This window comes from Sporisorium graminicola, chromosome SGRAM_14 (genome assembly GCF_005498985.1).
Source record: "Sporisorium graminicola strain CBS 10092 chromosome SGRAM_14, whole genome shotgun sequence".
NCBI lineage: Eukaryota > Fungi > Basidiomycota > Ustilaginomycetes > Ustilaginales > Ustilaginaceae > Sporisorium > Sporisorium graminicola.
The window spans coordinates 313,902-330,339 of NC_043724.1; the positions used below are offsets into that span (position 1 = coordinate 313,902).

Consider the following 16,438-nt stretch of genomic DNA (forward strand, 5'->3'; position numbering starts at 1 on the left):
CAGCATGCCCGCTCCGAAGCCGTCTTGGCTTTCCCGATGCTTGAGCGTGGGAAAAAACACAATTCCCTTCATTCCTTCCTTCCTTTTCTAAGATCACATTGGTTGACAGCAAAGCTGGATTTCACCAAGGCGTCACTCGCAGTCCGTCTCTGCTCGACATTGCGAACCAAGAGCGTTCGCTTTCTGACAAGATGTTACAACCCTCGCTTGGTGACGTCCAAGTCTGAAAATCGTTTGCTTTTCACGTTGACGCGTTTAGGCCATTTTCAATCACGTGCATTTTTGGGTCTCGCTCAGGAAACGTTCTTGGCAGCTCGACGGATGTCTAAATACAGGCAAAGTGTTGCTTCTGCTGGCTGTGCTGGCTGTGCTGGCTTTGCTGCAAACGCATCAGTCGTCTGCGTCAGAATGAAAGGCTACAGGTGAAGGCGACCGATCGAGCGCAAAGCTGCTACGTCCTGCAAACGAGGCGCAACGCTCTGCGATCCGTGATCTCGCTCCTAGCAGCTGCGATCCATCCTGCGTTTGCGTAGGTGACTCCATCACCAGACTGCTGCCAGGAAACACGAGCCTTGGCTTGTTCAGCTGAGACAGATGGTCCATGTTGTGTACCTTGTGCGCCGCTTGCTTCTGTGGTGTCGACATCACCAGCAGCCGCTTCGACCCCTGGCCTGAAAACGACGATGCTGAGGATGTAAAAGGCGATGCAAACGAAGCCATCGCAGCAAGTGCAGGCGAGTGCATCTGCTGGCTGCTTGCCACATTCTCCCCCCCTTGCGCTGCGTATCGCCCAATCTTGTGGCCTTTCTCCAGGCTGCTCCCTAGTTTGAGAGCATTTGCGTTGATCACGCCAGTGGGTGGGGTGGACGCAGCATTGGTGGTGCTCCTCGAGAAGACGCCCGTCGGAGCTCGCACTTCATGCCCTGGCCCAGAAGTTGCACTGACGCTGCGAGATAATCTCCGGCCCATGTCCACTTCTCGACCTCGTCCCAGCATACTCGATCGTTCCGCCAAAATATTTCGCTTGACCCTTCTACCAGCCTGCTCCTTTTCGAGCACATCTGACAACCCTGCACCCCCAATCGATACGTTGCCGACGCCTGTTGCCGCTGCTGTTGGTGCTGCTGCCGCCGTCGCTACACTTGCGCTCCTCTTGGCAGCTCGCATGGGTGGTGAGCCAGCCGAGGTGGTAGTGCGCGCACTCTTGGCTGTCGGCCGCGCGGGTGTTCGCGATTGGAGGGACACGAAGCACTTGCTTCTGAACAACGAGCATTGTCGAGGCAGACTCGCTTCGAAATGCGGTTCCACCACTCTCGAGCACAGCCATTGCGCGTCGTCCATATCGTCCTCCTCGACCAGCTTGCGCAACGACGAGCCAAACAATGTTCCCTTGGCTTTGGGTGCTGATTGACCTTGCTTATCAGGCTCGATTGTCTCTGCGCCGAAGTCTGAGAGCAGGTCGGCGATCTCTGAACCAACACCGGCCGCAACTTGCCTGAGACACAGAATGTCCACAAGCGCTTCCAGCCTCTTGCTCAGGTGGTCTACCGCGAGCACCTCTTCGCCTTCCATTTCAAGCACCTCGGCCTCTCCGTTGTCGATGTCGTCATGTGACGAGTCGGTTGCAAAGCGCTTTCGAACTTGCTGGTTCCACGCGAAGGCATCGCTCGAACCGGAGTGTGGACGGGTGCCTCTCCATCGTTTTGCTTTTTCAAGCTTTCGTGATCGTTTGCGAGGCTGTTCGCTTTCCGGGTCAGCAGTAGTAGCCACCTGGGAATTCGCCAGAGTGCCTGTTAAGGGCACAGAAAAGCTGTCTCCGCGAATGCGAGCGCGAGCGGTCTCCAAAGCTCTGGGATCCTGCGAGACGATATGCAACAGGCACATGGTGATCAGAATCTGCAGTTGAATCCTGTCGAGCGGGCAAAGAGTGTGGAGGTGCATCAGTCTTCGCGCTCCAATCGAGCCTTGGCATGCAGCTTACGGTACTTACTCTCGGCTTTCCATGGAGGATATCCAGCGCTCGCGCAACGAGTCCAGACCTGTCGATCTGAGGCCCGAAGCAGATAAGCCTGCAACACGCTGAGCGAGCGCGATTTCATATTCTGGCAGCTCGAGCATGGCCGTTGCAGGCAGGTTGTCATGACTGTCGAGATCAGGCAGCAGTCTATGAGCCAAGTCTCGATGTCTCCGTGTGATGGTGCTATTGGATCTGATCAGTTGGCACAGGCCCAGCAGAACATCGTCCACGTCATGCGAAGATCTCAGTCGGTCGATGCAGTTGAGGAAGTGCGCGAGGCCAGTGTGATGTTCTCCAAGCCACAGCGTCTCCGCGTAACTATCTGCAAGTGTCTGATGAGCGCAGCTGCCATATCTATCGTTGTGACGAGTCAAAGTCGATGTCGCTTTATCGGGGCTCGCAAACCACGAGGCGCCTTCAGGCTGTTCCAAGTGGCATGCGTATCGGATGGAGAGTGGCTCTGAAGGCACAGCGATCAACAGAGAGGGACCAGCCTCAATATGGTGGCCAGTCGCATCTGATGATGCTGACAGCGCCATTCGAAGGTGCCGTTGCTGTCGAAGCCGATTGGATGTTGGTGTGTGAGTGAGAAGAGCATATTGAATATTATACCCACGACTCACGGTTTCTGAAATTGGCTTTCATGCACACCAACACTCAGCGCCCTTTCCTCCACTCATCTACGCGAAACGCGCCGACGCGAATCTCGGAACACCGCGAGAACATAACTCAAGTGAACACTGTCCGAGACAACACATAAAACGTTACCACAAGCTTCTGAAATGGTGTTTTGAGTTAGTCGATCTTTGCTCGAACACATCGTTCCCGGATCTGACCATAAATGAATCTTTAAGAGAAGCTGCTGAGTTAATGAGCTAGAACTCAAAGTCAATGGTCCAGTCCGAGATGATGGCCACCGCAGGGTCTTTGATGACAAGTTCCGATGCCGTGTTGGAGCCCAATCCGAAAGCATTGCCCTTGCTCGACGAGCTGGCTCCGCTCTTCCACGTCCACTCGATGGCATGTGTCTGTTCTTGACCGTTGATGCGCTGTCCGTTGACCCGGACGGCCTTTGGCTCTTTTTCCAAGCCGAGCACCACCAGCTTGGACACGCGTACGCCTTGGATGGACGCGGCAAACTCGTTTTGCTCTTGGTATGGAAGCAATTGCTTGCTGTCTCCCAACACCAAGTGGGCGTCCGCCATCTTGATGGCGGCCTCATCCTTGCTTCGCAACGACTGCGCTCCCGATGCGCTGTCTCGGGTCCATTCGAACCGGCGCCATACAAACTGGCCTTCCTCGAAGTCGTATGTCTGACCGTCATCCAAGTACAAGCTTCCCTCGGCAAGTATGCCCTTCGAGCCGCTCTGAGCTGTACGCTCTTGCTTGTCCAGGGCGATGATCAGCGTGAACGGATCCGTACGGCCCAGTTCTGCAGCCCGCCTAGCTCGCTCTCGCAATGGAAGGATAGAGCCGCCGCGGAGCAGCAGCGGCAGTTGCTCGGTCAGTGGCGCGGGTACGGTCACGCTACGCCCACGCTCCGTGCCCTGATACACCTCGTGCGTAAAGTAATTGTAGTAGGGACGGTCCTCAGCCAAGTACACCTGAACCGAGTCGACATCCTTTTCTACCGCGGGACGCACCAACAGGCCCGAGTCGCCAATGTAGTACTGCGTGTCAATGTCGAATCCCTCGGGATCGTTGGGGAACATCAGGTACTGCGGTCGCAGCACGGGCAGGCCCGTGACCGCGTTGTCCTTGAAGGCAGTGTACCACATGGGGAGCATCTGGTATCTCAGCTTGATCAGGTCCCTCACAGCGCTTCGAAGCGGCTCTTCCAACAGGTACGGCTCTCGCCTCTTGGTGTCGATGTGCGCGTGAGCCCGGAAGAAGGGCTCAAAGATGCCAGCCTGGTACCAACGTACGAGCATGTCTGGTGGCGGGTTACCAAAGAAGCCTCCAATGTCCGCGCCGCAGAAGCTCATGCCGCCAATGTTGTTGGCCAGGATCATGGGCACGCTGATTGCCAAATGCTCCCATGTGCCCAAATTGTCGCCGGTCCAGATGGCGCCATACTTTTGAGTGCCCACCCACCAGGCGCGCGAGAGCACGAAGGGTCGACGCGGCTTGCCACCACCCAACGACGCAGGCACCGAAAGCTCGCGATCTCGAAGCCCGCGTGCGGTCTGGTTATGGAAGAGCACGCCGTTGATGTTGTGTAGATCTCGATGCTCCCAGCCGCCGGCGTGGATGACATCCTTGGGCGAAGTAACCTCCGGACCATTGAAGATGGCGGGCTCGTTCATGTCGTTCCAGACAAACACGTTGCGGGCGTTTGCGCGGATCTTGCCCGTGAGCTTGCTTCCTGCCAGCGAAAACTGGTCGGCCCACCACTGCCAGCTGGCGGGCTCAAACATATCGAGCCAGCTGGCACTCCCGCTCCAGCACCAGCCTTCATATTCGCCTTTACCGTCCGAGTCCTTGACGAGCAGCTTTTTGTCCTGCGCCTCGGAGTATAGCCAATAATCGCGGGTTCGCTTGAGATGGGGATCGATGATGACAACCAGCTTGCGACCTTTGTCGTCGAGCGCCTTGACCATGCCTTCGGGATCCTTGAACGCCTTTTCATCCCACACGCCGTACATGTGGTCCTTGCTGTATTCGATGTCGAGCCACATGACGTCCATGGGGATGTCCTCGTCGTCGAATCGTTGGCTGACGTCTTTGACGTCCGAGTCGGTGAGATAGTTCCATCGACACTGGTGGTAGCCTATGGCAAAGTACTGTGGCAGGACGGTGCGACCGACCATCTTGGTAAAGTGAGCCATGTTGGTCTGAGCATCGGCAGAGGTGAAGATGAAGAGGTCGAGAATGCCGGATTCAGAGAAGAAATGCGAATGCGAGTCAACGTTGGACGATTTGGACGAGGCTGAGTTGGTCTTGTGCAAGTCTATCCAGGTCTCTGCACCGTTGAGCCAGAAGATGCTGACGGCGCGGTCCTTGCTCTGCGCGTGCAAAACGGGCACGCTGCCGTACAGGCTCATGGGCGAATTGTAGTCGTACTCAAACACGTCGGTGTTCATGAGTCGGTAGGGCTCGTTGAAGCGATCTTTATCGTCCTGAACAGCAGTACGCCCGACAGGAGTCCTGGTGGAGCGCAGAGAAAGTGGTGAGGCATGCTCGGGCAGACCAAAAAGATGCGTGTATCCGGGGAAGGTGATATCGAGGGCCAAGGCTTCAGGCCCTTTCGGCTTGCTGTCGCGACGAGAAGCCCAAGTCTCTTCCCATTCGCCCTGATCCTCCTGCTCGAAACCTGCCCACTGAGAGATAAGGGACTCGCCATATTGAGCGGCAGACGAGGAGCTGAGGATGGACCTTTTGTTCCTTTGGAAGACGAGCTCTGATACCTCCTCGTCTTCCTGCTTGACCGTGGGGAAAGGCTCTGGCTTCTTTCGGTAATGCTCCATGTGCAAGAGTCCTCGATCGTTGAGTACCAACTGAGTCTGTCCATCGCGCAGGACCTCGATCTTGAGCGGAGAGTAGGAAAGCTTGACCGAGCGAGACAGCTGCGGTCCGTAAGTTACTCTGAAGCCGGTGTCGTCGGTCTCGATGCGGGTGTCAGACGGTGCTGAGGCCAACTCGGGGATCTGTTCGATGGCCCATTTGGAGGCCTCATCGTAGCGCTTCCATCCACCGTAGCGCTCGCCAACCTGATCGGCTCGGACACGAGCAGTACCGTCCTTGTAAAAGGTGAGAGAAAGTTCGAACTGGATGTCGGGATGGAGCGCGGAAGATAAGGGCAGATTGATGCTAGCATTGCTGTGCACAAATTTGGGCGCCTGCGCTGGCACAAAGTAGGGCGAGACGAAGGGCTCGTTGTGATCCTGCTGCCATTGTTCGACGTAGTCTGACTGTCTTCGAATCCTGCGACAGAAGGACGAGTCTTTGCACTTTTTGAAGTCGTGTTCTCGCACGGCCTGGGCTTGTTGAGCGAACAAAGCTCCGACGAGCACGAGTGACGCGCACAGCACGCTACACGTCCAGCGGTGCTTGCCATTCATCTTTGATCTACACCGTGCGCTTGACATCGAGGTTGTGGGAGGTGAAAGTTGGAGGAGAAGCCGTGAGTGTTGCTCAGACATAGTTGAAAGTTGAGGTCCGTGCTTTTGTTGCCAATTTCTCGCACGAGCAACATGAACTTGATCGGAATTCGGCCACAGAAGAAAAGTCAAACTTCCAGAACATGCAAAGCAATACCAAAAGACCCTGTCCTCTTCTTTTTCTTCTTCGTCATCATCGTCGTCTTCATATACACAGGAACAACGTCCCGACATGGTTCTCTTCGTCATCGGCCTCGGCCTTGCCGATGAGCACGATATCACGCTCAAGGGCTTCGAGGCCGTCAAGTCGTCCGAGCGGGTCTATCTGGAAAGCTACACCAGCATCCTCATGGTACCAGGCTTCAAAGAGCGACTCGAGAAGCTCTACCAGAAACCTGTCATTCTGGCACACCGCGAGACCGTCGAATTGGAAGCCGAATCCATCCTCGAGAATGCTGCCACCGCCAACGTAGCCTTCCTCGTCGTCGGCGATCCCCTATCAGCAACAACACACACCGACCTCATCTTGCGAGCGAAGCAAAGCTCACCTCCCATCCCGGTCAAGATCATTCACAATGCCAGCATCATGACCGCCATTGGCTCGAGCGGCTTGGCAGGCTACAATTTTGGCCAGACTGTGAGCGTACCCTTCTGGACCGAGGATTGGAAGCCAGATAGCTGGCTTGAGCGCATCGGCGAGAATCTCAACATTGGCCTCCACACCCTCGCACTCTCCGACATCAAGGTACGCGAACAGAGCGCAGAAGACATGAGCAGAGGTATCCTCCGCTATCAGGACCCTCGCTACATGCTCATCCCTCAGCTCATTTCCCAAGTCATCTCGGCAGCACAATCTCACAAGGTCAACTACCTCCACCCAGATCGTACACTCGCCATCGCCCTCTGCAGAATGGGGTCAGACGAAGAGCGGATCGTTTCCGGTACGTTGCAGGAGCTCTTGGACATGGCGAATCCATCTCCAGAGCAAGCTCAGGCCGCAGAAGCAGAAGACGATGCAGACGAGCTTGCTAGCGAAGCTGAGCTTGACAAGCGACGCGCCGCAAGGGCAGAAGCTCGCGCCAAAGAGGCTTTTGGCGAGCCGCTACACAGTCTCGTCATTATCGGCAAGCGTTTGCATCCTTTGGAGCGCGATTATGCTGCTAGCTATGCTACCCCCGCGAGCAAGTTTCTCCAAGTCGCGCGAGACGTCTATGGTTGCAAGGAGTGATACCATCTCTCACGCAAGCTCCATAGGAGGTGATCACCATGGATTGACAGCTCATGTTTGTAACACTGGGAATCTCGCAAGTATCACGGACCAGGGTTGTACAGTCACACATTCTTTCATGCGTTTCAGAACCGACACGCCGCTTCATGCATGGTCACATATTCATCAGATTGAATTGCTGTGGGATCGTATCAAGCAGGTCTGACATCTCGCAACGTGTCAGGCGTTCCGCTCCGACGATTCTGTGGAGAGGTTGCACCACCTAGTTCCGGCGTGCCAGCTCGGAACAGTCTGCTCAATGCAGGCTTTTGTGACTTGGACCCAGCGCCCTGCGCTGATGAGGGCCGTGGACTTCCACGCCGGTCTGACACCTCAGGTTTGACGCTCAGCTTCGTCTCGCTGTCCACTTTGAAGCTCTTGCCGTCGATCGTACCCTGTCGGCCCCTGCGAATACTGTTGCTGTTTCCAATGCGTCTGGGCAAAACTCTGTGCCATGCCCCTCCTTCTGATTCCGAGTCTGAGCTGGACAGATGACCGTCTGCTCTCGCGATGCTTGGCAACTCTGGCACCGCACCTTGCTTGTCCGGCTCTGAGCTTGAGACGAGTCGGTCTGTAGCGACCCTCGGCTGAAGCGTATCAGAGGTGATCATAGAATGACCGTTGCTGAGTCTGTGATGCGCATCGTGCCCATCTAGCCGATCTGACTTTGTGCTGACACTGAAATCGCGGACAGGTTCTAAGCTGATCAAGTCTGACTTTGCCGCTCGAATTGCTGTGTTCTCCTCGTCCTCCGAGAGATACGCTGCATTCTCGGAAGCATCGCCATTCTCGGATCTCTCGGTCCAGTCCGAAGACATGCCTGCGACATCGTCGAACCCAAAGGATTCTGCCTTTCTGTCCCGACCAGGTGTTCCGTGGCGTCGTCCATTTGTGAGACCCTGTTCTTGTTTGTGCGAAAAAATGGGTCGATGTGAACGTGCGATATGCCCATGCAAGTCGGGAGCTGACAAGACATTCGGTTCTGATCTTGGAAGCAACGCCGTGTCCGTTCTGGGAGCTTTACCCCCCATCGTTTGTTGACGACGAGCCATCACCCTTTGACGCGGCAGGAACTTCGGCAATCGTCGACGATCTGCGGCACGCTCCAAGGCGTCTAGTGTTTCTAGAAGCAGGACCAAGCGACCCCTAGATCGCGGCTGCGAAAGCAGGCCGATCAAGGTTTCTCGGCGTGGACCGGCACGACTGACGAAGCCGTTGGTAGGAGCCTTGCTGCCGTTTCTTGCATGGCTCTGTCCTGCTGCTTGCGAGCTTGCGATATACTCCGGGAGCGCGGAAGCCAAAGACAAAGCCTTTGCTTTGGAGGCTGCTGGAGTTGCGAGTCCGGTATCGGACCGTGAATGCTGGGCTATCGACCCAGGGCCGGTGACACTCTCATGACGGGATCCCTGTCGATGTTGCGTCGGATCGCTATTCGGATCGCTTTCTCTCGAGGGAGAGAAGTGGGGTTGTTTGGCTTCAGGGCTCGACGGAAGACGAGCAGTCGTTCGGCTTGGCGAGGATGGAACCACACCCTGGCCGTCGATCTTGGCTTCTCGGCGCTTAGAGCCGCGTCCGATCTTGGTAAAGCCAGCGTGTAGCAGTGGTACAGCCCTGGAACCTCTCGTCATTCCTACGAAGACAAAGACGACGAGCAGCATGATGAGCTGTGCGATGGAAAGCCTTTTCTCGAGAAGTACCTCTTCAGCAAGAAGTTGTACCTCGCGAAGCAGCGCTCGGCGCTCGTTGTCCGCTTGTTGGCGGTGGACGTCAAATTCGAAGATGGCGCGCTGCAGATCTACCTGCTGCCTCCTCTTAAGAGATTCGATTTGCTGCCAATTGCTGGCGTTGAGAGCTCTGAGCATATCAGACATGCGGGCTTCCTGACGCTTTTCCATCCGTGCGAACACTTCGCGTAACATCTGTCCGCTGTGCTCGATGTAGCTGTGGCTCAGTGTCGCGTTGGATTCGAGCGCGCTAAGGCGTCTGTGGATAGCTCGATAGACCGATTCACTGCCCGAGTTGCCTTGTTGACTTGGAAGTGCTCCGCCAGGGCGTTGCGGGTTGGCACGTCGAGCTCGATCGGTGTCGCTTTCGGAGATCTCTCCGGCTGTAGAGACGGGTCGCGAGTTGGCTGCGATGCTGCCCGAAGCTGGTTTGGGCGTCGTGGGCGAAGTAACATCTGCTGCAACTGGCGGGTTCTTGGTTTCGGCGCGACGACCAGACACTGACACAATGTGGTGAAAAGGATCTAAATCTTGTCGAGATCGAATGCATACGTCGCTGAATCGAGCCTTGATCGTCGGATCATCCTCCCAAGCGCATTTAGCTGCTGTATCTAAGCCTCTGTTGGCTTCATCATGGCTTGGAGTCTGCTGCAACGGCAATACGGATTTGGAAGGCTGCACTGACTGCGGCGCAGAAGCATGTGAGGACATGTTGTCGTAGTGGGACACCAAAGCGTCGCCGATGTCGACTTCGCCCTCGTCGGTGATGCTCTGATTTTGCAGCTTGCGTTGGAAGGCTTGCTCATGCTTGCGCCAGATGTCTTCGTCATGAGCCGTGGGATTGGCGTTGTCCAGATTCGGAGCGGAATCGCGCCCTGTCGGGACTTCGACCTCTGGTGATTCGGCTGAGCTAAGCAAATTTGGCGGCACATCCTGGAAAGCTTCTTGCTCAGGCTTACCAATGTCTGCCTCTGAAGCGAGCTCTGCATCGTGCTCTTCGAGTTCCGTGTCCCCTCTCTCAAAGTCTTCCATCTGGGTGATACCGTACACCCTGAGCAAGCTGACTGGGCAGTAGTACTCGCTTCCAAAGTGCTCGAGGAAGTCGATGCGGACGTAGCGGAAAAATCCTGAACGAGGTGCAGAAGGAATTCGAAAGACTTGCTGACCTCGAACGTTGCGAGCGCGGAACGTGCCAAGTTGCTTCCAGTCGTCCTCTCTACCAGTCAGCTGACGGGCCGCGGTGACAGTAAACTTCTTGAACATGTTGCTGAAGAATTCGTAGTTGGCGAGCACGACGGTGTCGATCTTGATCTCTTCGCAGAGCTCAACAATGACGAATTGGCTGCCACCTTTGAGCTTCCCGCCTGGGTGCGGACAAGGTGAAAGCATGTAGCGATCCTTCTTCTCGCTGAGAATTGAGCTCGCAAATTTGGCCTCTGGATTGGTTCTGTGCACCACCGCAGCGCAATCCAACGAGGCGAAGTTCCATCGGTGCTTGAGTTTGGACAATTGCGAGCCAGTGTCGCCTGCAGCCACGCTGAAGCCCATCGTTGCAGGCTGGGAGATGCTGCGTGAAACAGGCACTGCACTCTCGATCGGAGGTTGACTTTGGGCTGGGGCTTCAAGTGCGCTGGTCTGCGTGGTTTTGGTTTGCCCGGGCATAGGGGCGGTTGGTGAGAATGTCGCTGAATCCTTGACTTCGCTCTGGCGAGCGGTCTGAGAAACTGAATTTTGATATTCCGGTGCATCCGTTCTGGGCTTCGAAGCTTCCAAGTCGACGGCGGTCTGCTGTGGAGGTGAAATGGGATCGTCCGAGGCTGAGTGTGCTTGTGTGGTCCCGCCTTGCGGGGCTACGCGAAGAGTGTTTGAGCTTGAGCCTCTGATGTGACCAGAGGAATCTTGGGCATGCCGCTCCTTCCACTCGTTGAAGCTCAAGAAGGCGCCTCGCTCTTGCTCGGCCGACCAAGCATCGTATTCGCTCAGGTTCGGGGGGTCCTGATGATGTGGGACCCAATCACCAGCCTGCTTCGAGAAGTTGTCTCGTGGATTCACACCGTGCGTAGGCTGAGACTGATCGCTGGGCTCTTTCGATGCCGGATGCCACTCGTGTTGACCGTCCCTCTGTCTCCAGAAGCCCTCGTCGTCGGGACCGGGATACGAAGGGTCCGCTTGGCTTGTAGGTGGATTCGTGTCGGCGTCCTTCGAGTCGCCAATTTCTGGCAGTCGATCACCGACCGAAGATGGTCGCGTACCATCTCCGTGAAAAACGATGGTTCCAGAGACGGCGTACGTAGCGCTCGGTCCTTTTTCGGCAGCTTGGCTACTGTGATCCGGACGAATGAGAGGCTCTACCTCTGGAAGATCACAGACGAGCAGATCGGCTGTTACCGCCGGTGAGAATGTGCTCGACGAGCCTTGTTCTCCTGAATCTGTGGGGCCCTTCGACGGATTGCTGCAAACTTGATCGAAGAAATCCGTTGACCTCCGGCAACTAGGACGAAGCCCCAGTGCCGTCGAATCCTGCACCATGAGCGATCCTGCTGGCACAGTTTCCGGCAAAGCTGTGTGTGTGTGACTAGCTTGTTCTACATTGCCAGTCGTCGGGTTTTCTGCGTTGGAGGGTGCGCCTGAATCAAGAAGCGTGTAGGATGGCTTGATCAGCTGAGCCGAAGCGAGCAAGACCGTCGGCCAGAACCACGTCGGCCGCATAGCGTAACAGACCGGATATTGCTTTTGTTCAGCTGCTGACCTGCTTTGTAGGAGCCATCACGGCTTTTACCAGTCGTTGTGCGGCGCAGGGGCGTCGATGTAGTCGGTGAAGATGGTGGATGTGAACACTGAGGATCTTGTAACCCTTGACGTGGAGGTCATCCTCACAGCCGCGACTATGGAAATCTAATTGCGAATTCCGAGTTCCGGCTTCGAGTCCGCCGACATCAACACGGACTTCACGGCTGGAAGTCATGGGAGCTGTGATGCGAGACAACGCAACTTCTGGTCCGGCTTCCTTGCACATGAGTCGGTCGCCTCCTGAAAGATCATGTGGAAAGTGTGTCCAACATCCGCAGTAATTGACACTCGCTTTGGCTGCAAAAAAATCCTCTACAAATGGTCCCATCTCGATGTCGAGTGAGATTCATGCTGAACGTGTTGGTGAAATCCGCAACAGGGTGACTTAAATCTACTGGTCCTTTCTTGTTATCATATTATTAGTTGCATTCCGTGCCCTTTCCTCTTCCACGAACTTCCAGCTGGGAAGAGCAAGGTGAGTTGGATTTCAGACTTTACGTGCTCCCTTGCCGTGTACCGAAATCATTATCTTCACTTTTGTGCTCTAGTCCTGGCGTGGACGTGATTACTTCACCCTTTTGTCCGTTCTTAGCACTCGAAGCAGAATTGTGAAATTTTCATGTTGGGGCAGATGAAAACATTACTCCAATGTATATGTAAGGCAGTGCATAATTGACGCTCTCCGGGCCAGAACGAGCGTAATTATTTTATGAAAAGCCACTTACCAAGCTCGCATTCAATGCCTAAACATTGCAATGGCAATTTTATTGCTTTGCCACGATCCAACCACTTTGCAAACGTGAATGTACCGATTAGTTTCTGCCCAACACCCTTCAATAACTGATTTGGAAACACTACTAAGACACGAGTATAACCTCTCGATGTCGGGATGTTTTGATACTGAGACCCAGCGGGTCTGATTGATATTAAACATGGTATACACGCTTTGAAAGGAACAATTTTGTAATAGCAATTTCTTTCAGAGAGCCCCGAACCAAATCATAAATTGGTTGATAATTCCGACAAGAAAACGTTAGGAAAGGAAATGTGGAATGTCAGCTGTTTGGACTTCAATTGTCTTTGTCTCAACGCCATCCTTGGCTTTCTGCTTAGGCTTAACCTATTGTTGAATTTCACAAGGGACACATGCATGATTACGACCAGGCCAGGTTAATGATATTCATACCTTTCGCATCTTGCCCTGTTTGACTTGGCGTCGATTCTGCATAGAAGAATGTGGCGATGCTTAGAGCTTGTAAATTCGAGAAGAGGTCAATCATCTATCTATTGCTGTGCATCCGTCAAATGACAATAACTATCAGCGGTCGATTTGAGAGCGTTAGGCATTCACATCAAGCCGCAGATGCAGGGGTTGCTTTAGACTCGCAGTAATGGCTCTGGATCTGTTTCCCCACCCGACGGTTCTCGAACTCAACACAAACCTCATGCGCCATGAGCTTGCTGCCTGATACGAAGCGGTCAGCGGCCTCGAGGAGGACCACAAGGAGGACCATCTTACGAAGCCTTTAGGCTGAAGCTTGAGGACAAGCTTGCGAAGACCTTGAGGTCGAGATCATCCCGTGGGACGTCCTCCTCAAGCTCTGCCAACTATCGGCTTGGCTCACACCTACAGGGACTTCCACTCCTGAAGGATGGCTGAATGCACGGATCACGACAATTCCAACGGACGCAAGGCTTGGCTCAGCCCAGACCTAAGAAGTCCTGCGTGTTAGGGACGAAGTCGGTCATGGGCCACATGTGATGTTGGACATAAGTATCGTGCGACAAGGAAGGTGCCAGGATGAAAGGACGTCTGCGGAGGCGAAAGATTTCTCCCGGCGACGCATTTCGTCACCATGCGAACTTGACAGGCAATCAAGCGGCCCAATGCCGCCTGCTTCTCATGCTCTCGGGCTTTGCACATGCAGATACACCAAGGAAAACATGACGTGACGAAACAGACTAACATTTCCATGTGACCATCGAACAAGGAAGAAAAAAGATACTAAGCGTAGTGGATGAGGCAGACTAGCAGAAGCTATTTTGAAGGGCATGAAGGTGAGACTCAAGAAGCTCTTGACCGTCTTAATATTACGAAAAGGGTAAGAGATTTTTGCTCGATGCAACGAAACACGACGACGACGAGAGCTTTAGTTCTTGTCGATCGAGTCCTCCGAGGGCTTGTCGCTGTCGAAGGACAGTCGTCTCATACCGGCGAGTTCGTTGCTGACGCAGTTCTGCTTGTCGTTGAGCTTGCGGTTGTTGATGACGAGACTAAGGACGATGGGGGGTACCGAGAGGACGATGGCGACGATGAGGAGGATGTGCATGTAGTCGTTGTATGCCTGGATCATTCCGTCCCTGACAGGGGTGCCAATTGGGTATTTGAGGACGGCATTGAACGGGCTGGCCGCGATGGCTGCGCGCTCGGTGGCGTTTAGCATGGGGAGGTACTTGTCGTAGTAGCCGGGAAGGACGTTGGTCTGGATGGCACCGATGACGGCGTTACCGCAAGCACCACCGATTTCGGTGAGGAGGAGGAAGTAAGCGGTGACGGTGGCAACATCCTGGTGACGAACGCTGACCTGGGCAGCGACCTGGAGGGTGATGCCGAGGAAGCCACCACCCATACCCTGGAGCACCTGGGGGAAAACAGCCTGGACATTGGAGGAGCTAGCGTCACGGTACTTGATCATGAGACCAATGCCGAGCATTCGAATGCAAGCACCAGAAACCATGACCCACTTGTAGTTCTTGGTGCCCAGGGAGATGAAACCGGCAGTAATACCAAAAACGGTCAAGGCGAGCGACTGGCAGTTGGAGAAGTAGGTGGCGCCGAGGTTGTCGTAGCCCATGACAATCATGGACCAGTAGTAAGCAGGGGTCCAAGAGGTGTAGAAACTGAAGAAATCGAAGAAGCCGATAGCGGTGGCAAAGTGAACGTCCTTGTTAAGCCTCCATCGCCTGTTGAGGATAGGCATGGGAGCATAGATTTCCCAAACGCAGAAGCCAATGAGCATGACACCGCCAAGGACGAGCATAGCGATGATCCAACCATCAGACCAGCTATTACCCGGAATCTTGGCAAGATTGAGGGGAAGGAGGAAGAGGAGGAAGCCACCGCAGAAGAGGAAGAGCCCGGGGGCGTCGATGTCGACGAGGAAGGCGTAGATGGCGGAGAGCAAGGGCATGGTCTTGTAGGGGTGAATGGGGATGAGACCCTTTGCCTTGGCCCTCCTCTGGTTGATGGCAAGGGCGAGGATGATGGAAAAGGCGGCGACGGGAGCGCAGATGCTGAAGAAGCCAGGACCCCACCTCCAGTTGACGTCAACGACCTTAGTGTAGATCTGCGTACCGGCCCAGAAGTTGATGACGTAAGGAAGACTGACGAGACCGATCGAGACACCACGCCACTTTGTGGAGATGTAATCGGCGAGAACGATCTGCTGCATGATCTGAACACCGGTGTTGCCGAGAGCGTAGAGGACGGTACCACCCGCGACGTCGCGGGCGTTCTGGGATACGGCAACGATGACGAAACCAAGCACCCAAAGGAAGACGGAGAGAGTGTAGGCCTGGGCACGACCAAAGACGTCTGCTAACTTGGCGATGGGGAACTTGCCAACAGCGATGAGAACAGCCTGGACGATGGCAATGGCAGTATAGACTTGATACTCTTTGAAAGCGGTGGTAGAATACGTCTGCCATGCCCACATGGTGTTGTTGTCGAGACCCGCGAGGTAGGCGACGAGGGCAATACCAAGAATACCGACCCAGAGGGTCCAGTCAGCTACACTGCGACCGGCCTCAGCAGCCAAGACACCGATCTGCTTGTCACCGTGTTGGTGGTGGTCTTGCTCATGGAACTCTTGAGTAGCATCGCTTCGCTCGACGTGTTCGACGTCGACGTATTGCGACATGTTTGCTTGTGCAACGGGGGAGGGAGGAAATGGGAGGGAGGGAGGGAGGAAGGGATGAAGGAAGTTAGGAGAACAAGGCAGGGGCGGACAACGAGAACCAGGAACTGGGGCGAGTGCTTATCAGATTGAGCGAGTTTAAGTAGGTCCCAAGCCGTCTTGCACTTGAGGCAAATTTTGTCGCGGTAGAGTGGTCAAGCGAAGAGGGGACGAACAAGCGAGAACCTCGTGAAGCTCTCTAGCCGAGAGGAACCTCAAGCTGTCAAGGATACGCACACACACAGTGCTCCATTGCGCACATCAACAGTGACATCGGCAGGATCCGGCTGATGAAAACTTTTTCCCCTTCTCCTTTGCCTGCCATTTCTGAGTGCATGGTCAGGCACAGAGCATGGCCTCATGCGAGTCAAGCCGAACCTAAGGATGGAAGCGGAAGGGTTAAAAAAGAAAAGTGAACTTCATGCGCTCGCAACTTCTGCGAAACCGGTCTCGGAGCGTTTGCATGCCCAAGGCTGAACCAATGAGGTCTGGACGAGTCTCTTAGCTACAAGAGCAGCAGGAGTTTGCGCTAAGCAAAGCAGTTAACTGTTCACGCTATTGTTTGACATGATGCCTTTTCCTCG

The 16,438-nt window shown here is 54.8% G+C and overlaps 5 protein-coding genes across 5 annotated transcripts; 1 reads left to right on the top strand and 4 right to left on the bottom strand.

The window, feature by feature from the left end:
• Positions 1–390: 390 nt before the first annotated feature.
• On the bottom strand, positions 391–2,556 carry EX895_002358 (uncharacterized protein; the record flags this gene model as incomplete). The annotated part of the gene is made up of 2 exons (XM_029882957.1): positions 391–1,909; positions 1,991–2,556. 2 exons carry the CDS (start codon positions 2,554–2,556, stop codon positions 391–393), a joined length of 2,085 nt encoding a protein of 694 aa, XP_029740712.1.
• Positions 2,557–2,892: 336 nt separating this feature from the next.
• On the bottom strand, positions 2,893–6,078 carry EX895_002359 (uncharacterized protein; the record flags this gene model as incomplete). Its single annotated transcript, XM_029882958.1, has 1 exon — positions 2,893–6,078. One exon carries the CDS (start codon positions 6,076–6,078, stop codon positions 2,893–2,895), a length of 3,186 nt encoding a protein of 1,061 aa, XP_029740713.1.
• Positions 6,079–6,349: 271 nt separating this feature from the next.
• Positions 6,350–7,345, top strand: EX895_002360 (uncharacterized protein; the record flags this gene model as incomplete). Its single annotated transcript, XM_029882959.1, has 1 exon — positions 6,350–7,345. One exon carries the CDS (start codon positions 6,350–6,352, stop codon positions 7,343–7,345), a length of 996 nt encoding a protein of 331 aa, XP_029740714.1.
• Positions 7,346–7,536: 191 nt separating this feature from the next.
• On the bottom strand, positions 7,537–11,637 carry EX895_002361 (uncharacterized protein; the record flags this gene model as incomplete). The annotated part of the gene is made up of 1 exon (XM_029882960.1): positions 7,537–11,637. The coding sequence occupies one exon, from the start codon at positions 11,635–11,637 to the stop codon at positions 7,537–7,539; it is 4,101 nt and encodes a 1,366-aa protein (XP_029740715.1).
• A 2,411-nt stretch (positions 11,638–14,048) lies between these two features.
• Positions 14,049–15,818, bottom strand: EX895_002362 (uncharacterized protein; the record flags this gene model as incomplete). Its single annotated transcript, XM_029882961.1, has 1 exon — positions 14,049–15,818. One exon carries the CDS (start codon positions 15,816–15,818, stop codon positions 14,049–14,051), a length of 1,770 nt encoding a protein of 589 aa, XP_029740716.1.
• Between the last annotated feature and the right edge of the window lie 620 nt (positions 15,819–16,438).